Here is an 18,967-nt window from a genome sequence, read left to right as displayed (position 1 = left end):
ACTATTGAGACGTGCTTGCATATAAAAACACACACACATTCACACACCAAAGACTGTTACCTTCTCAGATTGGTGTTAGCTAATTCCAACATAAATGTGGGAGTTGGTGGATTGAGGCACAAATGTGGCCTATCCACCTACTTAAAGCCCTGGGCCAACTATAAATCTTTAGTTAATTTAAAGCAACATCTTCTTGTTGCTTTAGACCAACAGAGGTGTGTGCATGACCGCACAGTATAATTCTTTTATTTAATAAAGTAAAAGCTGATCTCTCTTTAGTGATGGGAAACTTTATATGCTACGTGAATGAGGCAGCAGTCGTGCGTTAGATCCATCTGTAGCCTTAGAAAAACATGCTAAATGATGCAGGATATTCACACATATGAAAGTGCACACATACATCTCGATTCGCTTTTTAGTGCAGGATGGTGAGCCCAGAGGGGTCAGTGTGTGCCCGTCCCTGCGGAGCAAAGCCCAGGGTTTTCTCTATTAAAGCCATTCATCCTCTCTGGCAACTATCAGAGCTAGAGCCTTGTAAGGTGAGCTCTTTACCCAACCTGGTCAATAGTTGCTTTTTCAAAACCATACATTCATACACACAGAGACAATCTTGGCACTGTCTTTTTAGACACCCCTTGTCTTTAAATAAATAGAAACCCACGCTGACTGAAACAAGCAAACACACAAAGTGCAGTGTCACAGAATACTGTGAGGGACTGTTAAATTATTTAACAGTCAGACAATTTTGCACATCAGAGACGGTGAAGGAGGAGTAGAGGGTTATTTAGGGGGACCACTGGCACAGATTGAGATTTATTTTAAAGATCAACAGGTTCCACACATAATATAAATACCACATAATTGCAACTGATAATAAACAACTGATTAAAATATTTATCATTCTACATTTGGAGCACTTATTGCTGCACCATGCGTTTTGTGACTGCAGATAAACACATGACTCAATGTGTGAGTTTTCATATTTATGTAATCTCGGGCAATCAATTTGGGAAAAAAAAAATACTCATACCCTGCACGGTATAAGTTCATTATTATAAAAGCACGACTCCACCAGCGCCACCTCCTCTAAACTGACTCACCAAACAAACACCAACTTGCACGTGTGTTGGATTTTATGCAAATTATGTCAGAAACCACAAAATAATGCTTAAATTACCTCAGGCCCCGCACTAACCTAGATCTTCTTCCAACTTACTGTAGGAAAAAAGTAGCTTGGCTTGTGGCTGTGTGTCAGTGTAAGCATGTGAACTGTCACATACTGTAAGTAATAACTGAATGTACTGTAAAAATAGCATAACTGTATGCTAGCACTGCATTTTTGAATTGAAGGCGAGCATGTTCAGGACCCCTACTTGGTACTTAATATTGAAAATAGAGCTAATAATAATATAATGCACACGGTCACAAAAGCTGCTGCCAATAAAAATCCAGGAAGGGTGTGTGTCTAAATGCATACGCTTAAATTTTTGTGTTAAAGTGTAATCATAAATAGTACAATTATTCTCTAAAAAGCAGTACGAGTAAAGGTACATAGATGGCATTTCAAATTATTTCACATATGAAGTATGTAACTATTTATTTCAAACCTATTTGTGTAGTTAGTGTATAAAATTACATAGTGACTGTCAGTTAGGTTCAGTTTGAAAGCCAAAAACTGGCCATTTGATGAGTGCTGGTAATTTTATCAATGTGTATAACACTTACTGCCACTGGCCACATCCAGCCAGGCTCAGCTGTGATAGCCATCTCAAGCATGCAATAACCCAGGGCCTGTTTATGACACTATCTGTTCCCTCCTGTATTGATTTTCATTGTGGCTGCAAAATACCTTTTAGTTGCACACTCAATGAATGATACTGTATCTGTGATATCACGCATGAACACTGTGTAATGTTTACGTGTTTATTTTCAATATTTCTCAGGGAAAATATGAAAGTGTACCAAGGCAGTAACAAGTGAGTAAATGTAACTTAATTGAGCCCATAAATGGTACTAGACAATATACTGTAGTATTAAGAAAAATCAGTCTGCTGCCGTTTTACTCGAAGGCTGAATGAGACAGACATAACCAATTATTTGTTTTGGCCGAGGTTATCCCTGAAATCACTAAAGTGGTGTTTGCATGCGTGTCAGAGAGGAGACTGGTGCTGAGAAAGCCCTAGTTATGTTCCTGTCATCAGTTCTCAAACAACCCAATGCCCCACATCATTGCTTCAGATACGAGGTAACATACATGGCTAACACTAGCAGTCATCAAATGCCTTCACTGGCTAGTGAGTCATCCTCCTGCTCTAGCCCCATTCTGCTTTCCCACAAGGCCATACAAAATGCATGAGAGTTCTACAGAGTTTTAGTCTGTAAAAGAAAATATGCAAACACATATATACAAAAAAATCAAAGAGAACTTATTATATTAAGATAAGTGTTGGTCAATGAATCAGTAATAGGTACACACACCCTCAAAAAAAGAAAACATTAACCAATATAGTTTTAGCTTCTAGTGTTCATGTATGCGGGTATATACTGTATGGGTGGACGGGGACTGAGTGAAGTGCTTTAAAGCCCAACAGGATTTTCCAATCAGGAGCAGCAGTAAGATTAATAAAGGCCTGTTGTATGCGACACAGCGAATGGAGTGCAAGAGAATGGCCAGCGAGTAGCATAAGCTGTCTCCACTTTTAGCCTAATTTTTTTTTTTACAATGAAATATTAAAATAATCAAATTAACACACAGGTTGAGCTGGAGTGTGTGTGTGTGTGTGTGTGTGTGTGTGTGTGTGTGTGTGTGTGTGTGTGTGTGTGTGTGTGTGCGCGGTAGCCAAGCTACCACTGTTCTTGCATGTGTCCACTTTCCCTAAGTAACATTCACCATTTAGAATCCTTCTCATTCTGTGGTCTGATGCAAAAGACGCAAAGAAGCAAAGAATTAGATCCTTGTATAAAGACGTATCTTAATCTTTTCAGTAGTTATCCCTCCTTAATCTGCCAACTGCTGCTTGCTGAATTTCAGAGCAATATGTACAGTACTGCTCTCCAGACAGGCCAAAGCAAAGCACACACATGTCTATTCTAAATTTCCCAAATACCTAATTGAACGACCCCGTGTAAGATGGGTGAATGAGGCGTTCTCTCTGACTTTCTTGAAGGCCGTGTTCTTAGAGAGACCACAATGATGTCATACATTCATTTGTCAGGGCCTCATGGGATGGTGGGGGATGCTATGATTCACACTTATACATTTATGGCCAGGACTCCCAGAGCTGTCGGTTACATATAGAATAGAGATTTACTGCAACCACTCATGTATGTACAGGGAGCCATGAAGAGAAAGGACAAAAATGTAATTGGCATGTCAAATCTGCGATTTTGTATATATCACAGAATGTCTAACATGATACAGGGTGCCCATTGTTCGTACAGCTACTGTATTCACGTGGCATATGGAAATGGCTTGATCATCACAGCTCATCAGCTGAAAAGTGCCTGAGAAGGTGGAGCTTAATACGACTCATCTGGCTGCAACGCCTCAATGGACACGACGCAGCAGGAAAAGCCCATCATGATAACCAACAACCTTCTCTCCTCTGTGTGAATGATCAGCCAAAATGAAAGAGAAAGATAGGGGAAGAAATCAAGCAGAGGAAACCCCAAAAAGGAAACATGCATCTAGGCCACTGAGTCATTTCCCTTGTGTTTTGCCTCTTCCTCTTCTTCTTGTTCAAATATACACTGACAGTATAAATTATGTACATCATCACCGGGGTTTACACAGAGTGGGAAAGGGGCCCATGGGTTTTAGCCTTTAGGATTTCAGCGTTTTATCCCCTGTAAAGTCTGCCTGCAATTAGTTTGGGAATTAATACCAGCACAGAACTTAGCCTCCCCCTTCCTCCTTTAGATCTGTACTGATTCATCCAAGCCTCTTTTACACACTCTAAAAAGAGAGGGGAGTAAGAATACAGTAAAACATCTGCCCTATGGAGGACAAATTTTACCCATACAAATGACACCAATGTTACAATAATGTGGATTAAGACAAGTCTCTAACTTACTTTTATAGATGTGTGCATTAAAGAGATGTGTTTATAGGCCAGTTCCATAAAAGTGTGAATCTGCTCACAGTAGATAAAGTGATATCTTTTAAACCTAGGCACTTAAGTATTAATGTGTTTTGTAAAAAACATTATCTGGTCAACTTAATGAAAACAGAACTGACCACAGACATCAGCCTTTATATTATGATGTTATTTGACCATTAAACTAATTGCAGTAGTCATTAGCTTTTAGATTGTGTTACTTCATTTTGTTACATATCGTTCTTAAGCCAAGTAATCAAGGAGATCATAAAACTTACCCAGAAAACCACCAAACATGAAATTTTTTAATAGTTTAATTATATTAAACTAACTTCTTACAAACCAAGAAGTTAGTGCTTACATTTCATTAGCCAGGCAACGTCAACACTGAAAGTCATTTGTTATGAATGCAGGAAAGGTTTTCTTATGACACGACCCCACATCACAAGAGACACAATTGGATACTGGCCACAAAAGCTGCTGCCCATAAAAACCCAGGAAGGGTGTGTGTCTGAATGCATCAGCTTCTTTTATATTCCCACTGCCTGACAATCTAACCATTTCCTCATTTGCCCTCTGGCATGATATAATCTTTTCAGTTACACTGAGGTCAGTGGTCTCTTGGCTTTGTACCACAGATGTGGTTTTTTGTGTTTACATATGACAAGAACCTATGTGCCTGCATGCAAGTTACAGGAGGCAACAAGGGTGAGTGATAGAAGTAGAGGAGTGGGTGTTGACAGAGTATCCTCCAAGTCACAATTTAATTGGACAGTTGTTCAGTTTAACCTCAGGCTTTCTGGGTTTACAAAACCATATAAAGCCATCCTACTATGGACTATTAAGCAGGAAAGGGGTGGCAGAAGTACTTGTTTGACTTGCATTATGCTACTTTTCCTCATGAGAAACTCTTGTGTTCCCTCATGCAATATGACAAACCATTCCCAATCCACGCTGATAGATCTGGGTTGGCAAAAATGCTTTCTTTCGGAAAATAAAAATGGGACAGTAACAAGCTAAAAAGAGAAAATTGCTATGGTATCCAAATGTTGACTTGTTTCATTTAATAGATAGATTCACTCTTGCATTTAAAATTATTGCAAAAACTGCAAAAAACACACATGCAAAGAGACAGACTTAACTAAACGACAAAAAAGTGACATTTAGCCTTACTCACAGCTAGCTAGCTGAAGCACAACACAATCTCTCCCAGATTCATCAGATGCAAATCTCCTCTTGACCCAATGGAGGCTATCCAGTCCCAGCATTAGGGCTGCACATACTGTAGCTTGGGCAGAGGCCTAGTTTCTCTAGTGAGGGGGATGGGGTTGACTTGGCACACACTGTGGTAGCCCAACAGATAAAGAGTTATCAAGTACTTATGCTAAGGTCAGTAGCAGCCAGACATGAAAGTTTCAGCAAAATGTTGACAGGCGACATGAAACTTATGAGCCCTGAATCATTGGGTAATGCTTTAAAATGAAAGTGGTCATTAAATAAGCCATTAGTGGCCACAGTGCCCACTGCAGGGCTAAGAAGAAGTGATCAACCAACACAAAAAGGAAATGTGCGGTGCAGTTTTCGAAATATTTCTGTAAATGCACCAAGTACAAATATGATGTAGACCTGTGAGACAAAAGCGCTTTGGGCAGACAAGGCAAGCTCCCAAAATAGACCAATGTGCACTGTATTACCTCACCCCCACTCACATCAGCAAACGTGTCCATCCTAATCATGCATCCTAAGCCTTGCTTACATGCTCCACTCTGCTAAGCTAGTGAACAGTGGAGTTTTTCCTGCTGGTTTCATTCAGGACAGAGTCAACAGAAAAGACACAGTCTGTTGGTCTAAGACAGGATACTCTTTATTTTTCCCCTATTAGAGTGAATGTTGTAGTTCTAAAAATATTCCTGCCTAAGCACTTTCCTTAGTTCTGCTGAGCTATATTAAGCTCCACAGACAAGAGTGGTGTTGGCAGACATAAGATAAGTCAGGCGACGGTTTACTTGCATGATGATGGCTGCTCATAAATCCCTAGTACAGCAACTTGTCCTAGCTGTGGAGGACAAGACAGAGGCTTGCAGACACATCTAGCTTCACCTAATAAAAGGCTATAATCAAGTTGCTCGAGCTAACTTCCCACACCCAGTCAGATCAACTTGCCAAAATGCCTCTCTTATGACACAAGGTTTAAATTGTGGTGGAGGAAAGCAATAAAGGCGCGAACAATCAGTGTGATGCACAAGATTAATGTACTTGACATACAAATCATCAATCATACAACTTCAAAGTTTAGTCAGTTACCATGTTAGCAGACAGGCAGCAAAGTACATAAAAAGCACAGGCCTACAGGTGAAGAAAGGGTACCTCCAGATACAGGCCACAAGGTACATTTGAATGTCTTTGTTGTCCTCTTTCTAGTTTCAAATTTTAAATCGGTGACTGTATCCTAACAAAGATCTGAAAAAGTTGGTCAGACAAACCGTTTTCAGCTGTGAAAGGTAGCGAGAGAACAGCACAAGAGGCGCATTCACTGGGGAGGCATTTGTTGATGAGACATCTGTTGGGCTGTGACTTCCTCGCCTCTGAGACAGCTTTCAGTAGACTAAGGCCATGACTCAGGTTTGCACCAGCTGCTGGGCCATGACTGGACCCATTTCGCATTTTTCCCGGTGACATTTATTATGGTCAGTGGTGCAAATAGATTTTCCATCAAATCCAGAAATAACATGTAAAGTTTCAAATACTGCCTTGATGACCACAAGAAGGCTTATGAACAAACCTGTGACACGGGCATGACTCATGAATCTCTTGACTGGGTAATTAAATAAAATCTGATTGATAGTTGCAGATTGCATCGGTTAGAAAATATCTATACTGCTTCACCGTCTTGTTGGTACGATTATGTTCTTGCTGCACTGCAGAGTTTTGCTGTCTTTTGAAATCATCATTAAATGCAGCATGGGTGAACACATCTACTACAAGTGGCAGAGCAGTGAGGGTACAGAGGGCATAATTCTCCTTGTCATCTGAGACAGCATTCCTGTATTAGGCATGCTAAACCAGATCACTGCAGAACATTAAGCCTGACAGGAGTGCTTTAATATTTGATGCACCCTGCTACTGTGGCATAAACCACCAAACTGCACCAGCTAAATGTACTATTCTCAGTATATTTCCTCTTACGTCAGCCTTTAGATACAGTTGTAAGAGATGCTGAGGTGCATTAATCAGCAGGGAGGAGAAGTGTGTTATTCACTTCAACAGGTTGCCTTAGATGCAAAACAAGCCTGCCAAGATTTGGCATTAAAGGCTTTAACTTTAAAAAATATATATCATCTCGATGTTACGTGTGACATCCATACAAACTCAGACTAGAAAAAAGGAAGGCCTACGGGCACACACTCACATAAGGCACTACTTGATAAATAATAGCTGTGAAAGAGGTGACTGTCATGGGACAAGGTTCTGTGCTTTGGGATCTTGAGGTGTTCTTGAGTGTTTACTGGTCTCTGCTTAGGCAAGAAAAGCTGTAGGTAAGAATGCTTACAAGTATTTATTAATTAAAACACCTGTTAAAAAGACATAGGCTTGCAGAAAAACTGTGAAAAACCGCTTAAATCTATATGCATTAATCAAGAAACGCTCCTTGGATAGTTAGTGACCACGGGAAACACACTAAAGCAAAAGTAAAAGGTGTGTGTATAAAAGTAAACAATTGGATGGAAAAGTATAGAATTTCAAAACTGAGCAAACTCCTGGGACCCTCAGAGCAGCCTCACTCACCCAGATGAGCCTCTTCCCTTTAAGAGCTATACTGTAGCTGCCCATAAGTGAGTGACTGGACAATGTGTGATCAACCCCCGGTAAAACAAACATTTAGGTTTATGTAAAGACATTCTGATTACACAACCTAAAGCCCTCCTAAACATTTCACTGTACGTAAGGGGCACGTGGGCACGTGACCTGACAATGAACATGGGCTCACTGTCCCTCTCACACCTGATCCCACCCCAGTCTCTTAGAGTCACATCAGCCTATTGTCAAGAGCAGATGATGTGTGTGCTTTCCCAGGACCTCCATCAACACACACACACACACACACACACACACACACACACACACACACACACACACACACACACACACACACACACACACACACACACACACACGAGATTTGTGCAAATTCATACATACAGACTTGTGTTATTTTTTGTTCCGTGAAGGCCAAACAAAAGCAGAGGACAACTTTATTCATTCCAAACACTAAAAAAACATTTAACTAATATGTTCAACAACGTGCACTATAAAAAGCTTTTCGCCACCAGATGTGATCATCTTCACATAGGCCCAACTGAACCAAGCATTAGGCATCTCATCACCTGTGTACCTGTAGTATCAGCTGACCACACCAGTGCCCACCACCTTTGCTCTACCAGCTTGAAACAGAAAATCATTTAGCTTTCTTCAGTTTGATTAGGGTAAAATCATAAATACCAAAATGCCCTAGATACCATCAGAAATACGGAAGTGTCACTTTCAGTTCCTTTTCTCAGTTACACGGTCAATGGGTTGAAGACGAACCTGCCAGATGTGCGTATTGTTAATAAGTCTTTGAACAGAAGTGTCATAAAAGTCACGTCTTACTCTCTTCACTCATTCAGTATTATGTCGAGAGGAGCATCTCTATTGTGAAAAACACATTTGTGTGAGATGAGTTGACGCTTTCACACACTCCATTCACTGCAACAAAGAGCAGCGAGACAATAAAGCACCGTCTGAACGACACGCAGGTGAAATGTCATCATGTGGGATTAAACCCGGCGGTCCGCGCTTCGCGTCGCGTCGCGTGGGCAGGCGTCTTAAAATAAATCTTGACAAACGACACAGTTTAGCGGCGACACACGGGTCCGTTGCCTCTCACTCATGCGCTCTACACACAAGAGATGACATCATGTTGGGTCAGCTTGGGTTTTAGCGCTCAGCTCGCTCGCTATCTGCATCTGCCATTTCGAGCGCGTCACGTTAGCCTACATTTACTTTAAATGTTGTGTTCACCGCAAACACGACGCGGACGGCGGTGATGCGTTTACGGCGGAAATTGTATTAACAGATAAAACGTGTATGCGGCTATTGTTCTGCATTACAATAACGCAAGGCAGCATTAAAATCACAACCGTGCAAACAAAAGTGTCAAACATTCAGATGACGTCCGTCGTTTGTACGAGAGGTATCAGATGTAGTAGAAAAAGTGGCTCCGGTCATGTGTAGTGGACGTTACACCGTCTCCACCGAAAGCCATTGTGACTGATAGTAAAATCTCACTCACAACAATGTAGGACGCAATGGACGGTACCACAGTCATCCAGAACGGGACGCGTCTGGTCCACACTGGTCCCTGACAACATGCTAACACAACAGTCGGACAAGTTAACGTAGCGTGTAGCCGCCTCGTCGTCTTTGAACTCCCCTCGCACGCACACTTACAACCTGTCATCCATTGCTCGGCGTACTCACCCCCCGAGGGGCAAACCAAGCGGCGAAGCGTCCTCCCCGTCCGCTCGTAGCGTGATTATGCCCCCCGGCGTAGACGTTTGTTAGCAGGTGCGCACACACATCGCACAACAAACGTGCACATTTGGCTCCAACCCGTTTAAAGGCAAACCTACGCACTTAATCTAAGCCGGCGAGCCGCCGCTCGTCTCCGCACTCACCAGCCCGGAGTAGAGCGGCGGTCGAACGGCGGACGTCGAAAGCAGACGTCGGCGGTTATTTCCAACTTCAGGTGCAACAAACAAGCGCCGCCAAGTCGTTCACATCCACTTTTATGGCTTTGACAGTTAGCCACAATAGCTTAGCCGTTATGACAAGAGGAAGTGTCATTTCAGTTTGCGAGCGCGAGGCTACGGCACGAGCTGTTAGCCGTTAAACGGGGGGAGGGAGGGGGGCAGTAAGAACAACACAACAACACGGAAAAGCGTCTCACCTTGTGTTAAAATGCGTCCTGGTTGAGAAGCGCACGCACTTCAGCCGCATTTAGTCCGAGTCTGGAGACGTCGGTGTGACTTTGCGAAGTGCTGTCAGTTGCTTTGGACTTCCTGAATGACGGAGCAGCACGAGCACAACCCCTCGCTCGCGTTTGACAGCTTGACAGACGAGCGGAAATAAAAGTTGTGTCGCGCGGAGCAGGATACGCGCACGACAGGCTGACTGTTAAAAGTACGGCAGGAAAACCACATTTGATGCTTCGCTCAGACGGTTTACCAGAGGCTAATGTAAGCAAAGACAGCGTAGATTGTACAAGTCAAAGTGTAGTGACGCTGTTCGGCTTAGGAAATGCTCGTTTAAACGTCATCATTAAACCTAAACATATTCTTTGCACTTCATTAAAGATGTATGAACTGAGTCATCCCGATTCTGTTGCAACTTCAATGTTGGGAATCCAGCGCTTCTTAATACTTCCAGTGCAATGCTGCCACCTGCTGTCGTTATTGCATAGCCATATTTGCAATCGTTCGTTTGGCTTGTTAATAATGCATTTAGCTTGTGGAGTGCATATTATGTATATTTGCTTTTCCTTCATCGTGGCTTTTTTCGAGTTTTAATAATAAACATTTTCAGTTCAAAAACATCCATTGCAATTCAGTTTATTTATATAGCATCTTAACAAAGGTCGTCTCAAGACACTTGAGATGACAAATGTAAGAATTTAGACCCTACTGGCTTCAAAAAACATACAATATAGATTCTTATAAAATACCCATAAATCATTTTTTCATTTAAAATTATTAATTTTGCAAGCATTGACTTTTCATTCCTAAAGTGTGTAGTGTGGAATGATGTTTAAAAGAAAGTTCCCAGAAAGTGAGGAGGAGGTCAAAACTTCAGAACCACCTCTAAATATAATGCACGACAACTCCTCTTTGAGCTCAGAAATAAACATGTAGTAAGTAGAATTATCACCTGCAAAAATATTCAGCAGTGGAGCATCTTTGTCGTCAAACATCAGTAAACAGTAACAGCAAACCTCTGCTAGAACGCAGACAGGGTTTACAACCCTAATCCCTAGTTTAGCTGACCAGTGTTTTATCCATTAGGCCGGGGGGAGCTGCTGTGCATAAGCTTTGTAGTAACAATGCCATTATGATCCTCGTTACACAGGTTGATTTTGAATAGGCAGGGAAAGTCTTTGTGTGAAGTGAAATCAGTAAATAATGAAAGTGCTCAGTATATGTTTGATGTTGTCCATTGTGGCCTACACACTGTAATCGGACTGCTTGGTCTATAATAGCTGACTCTGTTTTTTTTAACATAACCATTAAACACTCATATCTGAAAATGATAAAACTAATAAATTGTCATGAATTGTCATTTTTCATGTATTCTAATTACTTACTCTATGGTGTCCTAGTCCCAAATGCTGTATTTAATACAACGTTAATATTTTTATAAAACTGATAACATGTTACATCATCACATGCTGCATGACTTTATCTTGAGGCACTAGCTTATTTGCTGGGGATGTGGGAAGAATGCAGCGTAATGGCTTCTCTATTCCCATCTATTCTTCTAGATATGCAGTAAATACTGTTGTTTGCAGAACTTCTAATTGTTATGTGGAAGCTATACAGTATGTGCACAGGCTTTGTTTAGCTGATGGTAAAAAGGCAAAATGAAAACCGTAAATATAGAGACCTCAAAAGACATTTTAATGAAAACTAGACAAAAACATATTCGGGTATATATATATCGGATATGAACACGGTTAAATTCGAGAAATGACAAGTGCAAGGAATACTTATTATTTACCAATGTCAACGCATTTCTACCTGTGTGGAGAAAACTACACAGAGAGCATCGAAAGCCAAAAAGGAGCCAAAACACAGCGCTCCCGCAACTCAAACGACCCAAAAATATGCCTGCCTCAAATTGTGCACTACATTTGAATGCAAATATTTTTTTGGTAGGTGATATTGTTTACCTTAAAAAAACACGCCTTATCCCTTTGCTACGCTTTGTTTACACATATTATTGTTCGTACCCTATTTTATTAGTGCGGATATTTTGTACAGGCGTATTGCCAAACAGCCTGATAAGTGGAGGTCCTGTCAGTTGTAGGCGCTGTTCCAAGTAAGCTGCAAAACACAATCGATTGTTTATTTTGTGTTTGTTTACATTTTCTATTGAACAAATGGCTTCAACATTGCTATCACCGATGGTGGATTATTACAATGATGAAGAAGAACTCGACAGCGTAGATGACGACGATGATCGGAGTTTTCGAGGAAGAGATTCGGAAGAAGGTAACCTTAAACGAATACACCAAAAGGCTCATTGACCGTTGGGCTCTGTCTACTTGTTGGGAAAGAAACGGAAATACGATAATAATCATAAAATTCAGTCAGATTGTGAGCGCAGTATTTATTTTAGGAACAAATGACGATGAAATAACAACATATTTATCGTTAAATTGGTCGTTTGCTTTTGCACTTCTTGTCAAAATGTGTATGCCTGTGCTCAGTGCAGTAACATTAGCCTAATGGCAACTTCAGCCAAACGCAATTAGTTAGCTAGTTGGAGCTACACGACACGCTAGCTAGCGTCCTACTGCCAGGCAAGCACCTGCTAAGGCAATAAAGATCAGAAGCTAGGGACGAAAGTCAGACAAATCCCGTGCATCAACAAAAAGTTCAGTGATGGTGAGAACAAAACAAATGAAGTCTGGTTTGTTTACATGCTAACTAGCTAGCTGTTCAATGCTAACGTTACATGTCAGGCACCCATCTGCTAAAAGCACACTATATCATGATACGGTATCTAAATAGTATCATTGTTCAAAACATTTAAAAGCAAAATACGACTGTAGTTTTAATTTAGGTTATGAGACAGGCCAGATTTAGCTGAGCTGCATTCACAGTGTTATCACATGAAAGCCAAATCGCATTCATGGCGTTAATTAGCCAACTGGCTACGTAACGTTAGCTCAGAGCGTTGACGGGTCGGCAGACAGGCAAACCCCTGCGTGCTGTGTCCACTGCACTGCCCTTTTTGCACAATTCAGTGAGACAGGACGGGCTGCAGTCAAAGAGAACGAGGGACGAGGCAATGACAACATTACGAGGTTTGTCAGTTTTCTGGGATCGAGCACCGTTACTTGATTTTTCTATTAAGCATATGCTGACGGGGTTTGCCTAACTACGTGAGCTAGATTCGGGTTACTTTTTAAACAGCCGACTGGGCTAACCTGAGCTAGCACATTACTGCTAACCGAAAATGAAAGCTGCTGTGTCAGCTTAATATGACTGGGCCTTGCCCTTCATTTGTGTCGGAGGGTTGAGGTTAACGCCATCTGACCCAAAGTAGCTTTAACCGGTACCCAGAAACTTGGCTCCCAAGTTTGCCGTCATCGTGCTAGCCTCGGTTTGATGCGTCTGCGTTGCCGTTGCACTGCCAGCGAAACTAAGTTGGCCGGCGATCGTTTCTGAATAATATCATCATGCGGCAAATGCTTGACACTAAAAGTAACAATTTCACGTGCACTGTTCGTTTTAGGGGCATTTGATTAAATCGACAGGTCCGGAGGAGCAGTTTGTCGGACTGATCCAATCAGGCTGTTAGTCGGTACTTTCTAGTGCCACGCATAGCACAGATGTCCTGTCTGTGTAGTCAGCTTAATTGGCTTTTCCTTATGTTAGACAATGACATTCTGAGTACGTTTAATCTGAAACTATGTAAGTTAAGTTTATTTTTTCTCCTGTCACGTCTATTTCCAGACACAGAGGATGCCAGTGAAACAGACCTTGCCAAGCACGATGAGGATGACTATGTGGAAATCAAAGAGCAGTACGTTTTTTGCCAACGATGTATCAGCTGTTTTAATTGTAATAAAATATTAGGAATCTGAAGGTTTGTTGTACACACAAAAAGGAAAATAATCAATTAAGCTTCATTCCACTGCAGGATGTACCAAGACAAACTGGCTTCTCTGAAAAGGCAGCTGCAGCAGTTACAAGAAGGTAATAATTTGGTCTTTCTTTGTGACTGAAGGCCTTTCCAAATATGAATTACTCTTTTTATCTTGTGCTATTTATTTGCACAAGGCTTATTGTCATTGGAGATTTTAGTTATTGTTTCTAAAACAGAATCAAGCTGAAGTCATATGTTTAGCATATTATAAACTTCCCCGCTCTGTGAACAGCTTATTTTAATTATTTAAGACTCTTGTTTAATGATACAAAGTGTTTGGAACTGCTGACGGGGCTGTCCTGGGACAGGGTAGCACCATTAGCTGCCCGAGAGCTGTTGTTGCTCAGTGTAATCTAGTCTAGACTGTGGTTTGGTGCTCAGAGTTAAATTTGTAGATGCAACATTTTACCACTGACTTGTTTACAAATACTTAATAATTTATAGATTTTAATGAGGCAGCTCATACTGGAAATTTCACTCTGGACTAGTCTTGCTCTCACACTAGATTCAACAGCCATTCAACCATTTGTTATTTTCAGGTACGCTGCAGGAGTATCAGAAGAGAATGAAAAAGCTAGACCAGCAGTACAAGGAGAGGCTCCGAAATGCAGGCAAGTCGAGCAGTTAGTGACAATGGTTGCATCAGAAGCAACAAAGAGCGGTCTAACATGTTTGGAGCAGATATTCAAATGTTTGTGTTTGTGCTGCAGTTTGGTTTGTTTGGACAAGTGGGAAAATTGAACCAGCAAAAATTTAGAGGAAAAAAAACCCATAGCAAGTTTTACGATATAAAAATATTAAAAATAAAAAATGTTCTGGAGACAATATCTGCCTGAACTTTTTAGCTGTGACACACCGTTGGCAAGACGCTGCAGTCCCGGTGAATATGGAGGAAGCCTTTTAGTGGTTTAAACTGGCAGCGACATAAACAAATAAATCAACCTTTAGCCTTGAGTAACGGTGGAGTGTCAGAAGGATCTTTTCTTTTCCTATAATGAACGCAGCACTCATGTTTGACTGTTGTCTTGACCCTTGAATATTTTCATGTGCTTCTTGTTCTGATTAGAACGGCACAACACGCAGGTAATTGAAAATCTCTCGAAGCTCTTAACCCATCTGTAACCCAGCTCTTGTCCATTTTTCCCATTTGACATTTGTCAATCTTGACCTTTGCCCCTATTTGCTATTGTGCCAGATTTTCATGTAATAAAAGAATCTATTGGAATAAAAGTTACCACATGCACAGCAATGACCCAGCACACTCCCACTGGAGGACAGTAGTTGTCCAGTGTCACATATTGTATCAGTATAACAATCTTTAACTGATGTATGTTCTACATGACCAGTTATGCTTTTTGTCCTTTTACAGATCTATTTCTTCAACTTGAGGTGAGAATGTTTAAAAATTGTTTATCCAAGATCATTTGTGTGAACTTGACCTTTTTTATTGTTTGTGTATTTCAACTCAAAAAGTCCTTGTTTCACCGTTATTTCATTCTGTCTGTAGACAGAACAGGTGGAGAGGAACTACATCAAGGAGAAGAAGGCAGCTGTGAAGGAGTTTGATGATAAAAAGGTTGAACTGAAAGAAAATCTAATTGCTGAGCTGGAGGAGAAGAAGAAGATGATAGAGAACGAAAAGTTAACAATGGAGCTGACAGGTGGTAAGGGAGACCGAACAGGATTATTAATTAGAAACTTGCTCAGCAGAAGGAAGAGAAATGGGTAGAAGGGAGTTTTTCTCTCGGCATACTGAACTGGGCAGATTAAAGTAGAACTCTCAGTTCAATCTTTGGGTGACATTGTCATAGTTCAGATTGTTATGTTTCTTTCATCTGTAGATTCTATGGAAGTGAAGCCCATCATGACCCGAAAGCTGCGACGGCGGCCCAATGATCCGGTCCCGATACCAGACAAACGGAGAAAACCTGCACCAGATATCCTTCACAATGGTGTTGTGTTGTCTACAGACAGTCAGATGGATGTCACCGTTAAATTGTTTGCTGTTCTATAGTTTAGTAGTACAATAAATGTGTTTGCTAATATGTCGCCTGTAATTTTGATTCCCAGTGAAGATGGGATTGTTTAGGAAAAGGGAGTTCAGCGCTAACTGTCACATACATTTTATTTCTTCCTTAACTCTTCAGCTTCACCTCAGCTGAATTATTTGTTAACAGACGAACAGATAATGGAAGATCTAAGAACACTAAATAAGGTAGGCTCCTTGTACATAATATCCACATGTTTGCTTAAAATTGTGATTAATTCCTTTTCAAAATGTCCAACTATTTTTTATTTTTTTTATTTTTACAGCTCAAATCACCGAAGCGGCCAGGTATGTCAGCCAGCTTTTTGTAAAATACGCTTTGAATTTTTTGTTGTGTTGGGAAGGATCATGTTAACATTTCCAAAACTATGCTTTATACTAAAATTACTTAGTTTCATAGTGAGACTGATCAGGTCTGTCATGTTTTCAGTGTCTCCCTCGTCACCAGAGCACGTCCCCTCCGCCCCCATTGAGACCCCCTCCCAGCGCTACGAGGCTCGCATCGAGGAGGGCAAACTTTACTATGACAAAAGATGGTAAACTTGATGTTTCCTGCTCCAAAACAAGCATCTCTGCCACTTCTCATACGCCTTGTGTCACCACTAGATGGCCACATTGCCATCAGTTGGGTTGGTCTTCTCACATTCCAGGGAGTCTCTTTTTGTCTTGGCTGTAGAACGGTATTGGTTAGGAGCCACTGAATGAGTGCTGGTTCTTGAAGCCAATATCTAAATGCCTATAGAGGGAAAATGGCTGCATTAGTGCTTTATTTTGCTGTGATGCAGATATAAAGATAACAAGTCCTTCATTAGACCCAGCTCTGATGCCGTCCTGTTTGAGAGCAGAGTTCTGCGTTGGATAAGCGTCAGAACATAAAGTCATTTAAAAATAATGGAATTCTGTCTTGTTAGCTGCTCTGATATTGACAGACGGATAGAAAGATCAGAGCAGGAAGCTTTGAAGTACATGCACTAGTTTAAAGCCAAGTCTCATTTAGTTGTCTCCTAAGAGTCCGCCACCACTGGAAGCGTGTGGTCCTTCCTCACTGAGCCCTAATGATCAAACGTTGTGGTCGTCTGTCTCTGCTCTTGGCTCGGTTCTGTCCTCTGAAAGTTTGGAGCCATTAAATGGAAAAAAGACATTTGTTTTGACTTTCCAGTCCAATTATCTATTTAGTGCCACCTCAGGAGAAATGCAGTTTATTCTGCTGGGTAAAATGATGTATAATAAACCTCTTTCCTGTCTGTGCTCAAAGCTGTCCCCTATTTCTCACAATGAATGCTAAATTAATGCACTGTGTGTGTGTTTTGTATCTGTTTGTGTGCTTTATTCTGGCAGGTATCATAAAAGCCAAGCCATCTACCTGGAGTCAAAGGACAACACCAAGATTAGCTGTGTCATCAGCTCAGTAGGGACCAATGAGGTGAACTTTACTTCACATCCACCTCTTGTCATAATACGAACCTTTTATTCTTCATGCGATGAAGAAGCCGATTAAATTGTGTGTTTCTCCATTGTCCACCAATTCTAGTCATTGGTTTGTGTTTTCCTGTGTCCCTTGTCTAAATGACACCAAGACACGTCAGTGAACCTTGCTGTTTGACTGAAAGACATATTTTTTTCATCAGTGATCTCACGCTGCGGTTTCTTTTGACATAATTTCACATACTCCAACTGGTCAGAGCATCAACTGTTGTTTTAATACAGTGCTGAAAATAAATAAATGGTTAACTCCTGTTTGAGCAGTGTAAACTGTAAAATCCAGGGCACAGCTGTTGTAGGAAATTACTGAAAATTAAACATTTGTGACCCATTTTCTGAAGAATCGTGTTTAATAAAAGCAAATTGACTTGGATCAACAGTCAGAGAGAGCACAGGGTTTTGGCAGTAAGGATTTGACAGATTATAACCAGCCCTGGTTTTTATTGTTGGCAGTGGAGGGTTTTATTTTCCCACATTTAGCTATTGCTACACCAGTAATATATGCTAATTTACTACTTCAATCAATATGACACAATCGCAGTCTCTTTGAAATGATTACTGCACATTAACAGATTTCCTGTCTTTCAGATCTGGGTGAGGAAGACGAGTGACAGTACAAAGATGAGGATTTACCTGGGGCAGCTGCAGAGGGGAGCGTTTGTCATTCGCCGACGATCGGCCGCGTGAAATATCTGCCTACCCTTCCCTCCAACCTCCATCTGTTCCTTTATCCATCTATTAATCCATCCACCCGTTCAGCCTCTCCATCATCCGGTTTCCCCATTCAGTGCATCTCAGTTGGATTGAACCTGTGGACCTTTATTCCTCTTCATACACATGGCCCCCTGCTACACAAACACATGCACTCTGTCTGTCATAGAAAAAATTATCTCATCAGATTTGGTTTGTTTTTTCCAGTTTAAACCAAATGTCAGTACAATGTGACTGTTATCTAAAAGTGCTTGTCACTATGTGTGAAGCCCTCAACACACATCATTTCTCTTCCTCGCAGTCTTAACTTCATGGTTAAGTTATTGTTTTTTAGCCAGGTAAACAGTCCTCAAGCGTCAAGTCATGTCTCAATGAGGTTGTGCAACAAACAAGCATTGAAAACCTAGTATTATTAAACCGTCATGCAAATGTTCCATCAACAGTTGGAGGCGACTTTCTTTGATGGCTTGTTAAAAAACCTATTGACATTTAGTTTCTTATTTGGGACAAAATGTATTTCGTCTTTTTCATGTTAATATTTTTGTCAGATTATGTGATCACTCGATGTGTGAATGCCCTGATGTGACTCAGCGGTATTTGCATGTGGAGCATTATGTTGTTACTGTTTCCATTTTATTAAAATATTTTTGCCTTTTCATAA

The 18,967-nt window shown here is 41.0% G+C and overlaps 2 protein-coding genes across 8 annotated transcripts in view; one reads left to right on the top strand and one right to left on the bottom strand.

The window, feature by feature from the left end:
- Nucleotides 1-10,370, bottom strand: part of taok3a (TAO kinase 3a) — a 46,076-nt gene extending 35,706 nt beyond the window's left edge. Inside the window, exon 1 of one of the 5 annotated variants that reach the window (XM_029161032.3) lies at nucleotides 10,087-10,370. The gene's annotated coding sequence lies outside the window, so the exon portion shown is untranslated. Of the gene's footprint in view, nucleotides 1-9,429; nucleotides 9,569-9,617; nucleotides 9,765-9,814; nucleotides 9,987-10,086 lie in introns of those variants that run through there. The other 4 variants (XM_029161027.3, XM_029161028.3, XM_029161029.3 and 1 more) reach the window with 4 other exon arrangements.
- Nucleotides 10,371-12,196: 1,826 nt separating this feature from the next.
- Nucleotides 12,197-18,967, top strand: suds3 (SDS3 homolog, SIN3A corepressor complex component). Of its 3 annotated transcripts, none has more exons than XM_029163613.2 (12): nucleotides 12,197-12,403; nucleotides 13,874-13,943; nucleotides 14,061-14,116; nucleotides 14,606-14,677; nucleotides 15,436-15,455; nucleotides 15,574-15,730; nucleotides 15,908-16,003; nucleotides 16,220-16,281; nucleotides 16,380-16,401; nucleotides 16,544-16,649; nucleotides 17,452-17,536; nucleotides 18,184-18,967. In XM_029163613.2, exons 1-12 carry the CDS (start codon nucleotides 12,292-12,294, stop codon nucleotides 18,280-18,282), a joined length of 957 nt encoding a protein of 318 aa, XP_029019446.1. In that variant the 5' UTR covers nucleotides 12,197-12,291; the 3' UTR covers nucleotides 18,283-18,967. The 3 variants fall into 3 exon arrangements, with proteins under 3 accessions (XP_029019446.1, XP_029019448.1, XP_029019447.1); XM_029163615.3 differs by lacking the exon at nucleotides 12,197-12,403 and adding an exon at nucleotides 12,475-12,799; XM_029163614.3 differs by lacking the exon at nucleotides 12,197-12,403 and adding an exon at nucleotides 12,860-13,221.

The sequence above is a fragment of the Betta splendens genome, chromosome 9 (genome assembly GCF_900634795.4).
Source record: "Betta splendens chromosome 9, fBetSpl5.4, whole genome shotgun sequence".
In the NCBI taxonomy this organism is placed as follows: domain Eukaryota; kingdom Metazoa; phylum Chordata; class Actinopteri; order Anabantiformes; family Osphronemidae; genus Betta; species Betta splendens.
Note: the sequence above shows the minus strand (reverse complement) of the source record. Positions and strands in the feature narration are given on the sequence as shown.

What these genes read in the sequence shown, in the direction of transcription:
- suds3 (XM_029163613.2), top strand. Translation starts at nt 12,292, where the DNA reads ATGGCTTCAACATTGCTATCACCGATGGTGGATTATTACAATGATGAA. An exon ending in AGGAAGAGATTCGGAAGAAG is followed by an intron (nt 12,404 to 13,873) that starts GTAACCTTAAAC and finishes GTCTATTTCCAG; the next exon opens with ACACAGAGGATGCCAGTGAA. An exon ending in TATGTGGAAATCAAAGAGCA is followed by an intron (nt 13,944 to 14,060) that starts GTACGTTTTTTG and finishes ATTCCACTGCAG; the next exon opens with GATGTACCAAGACAAACTGG.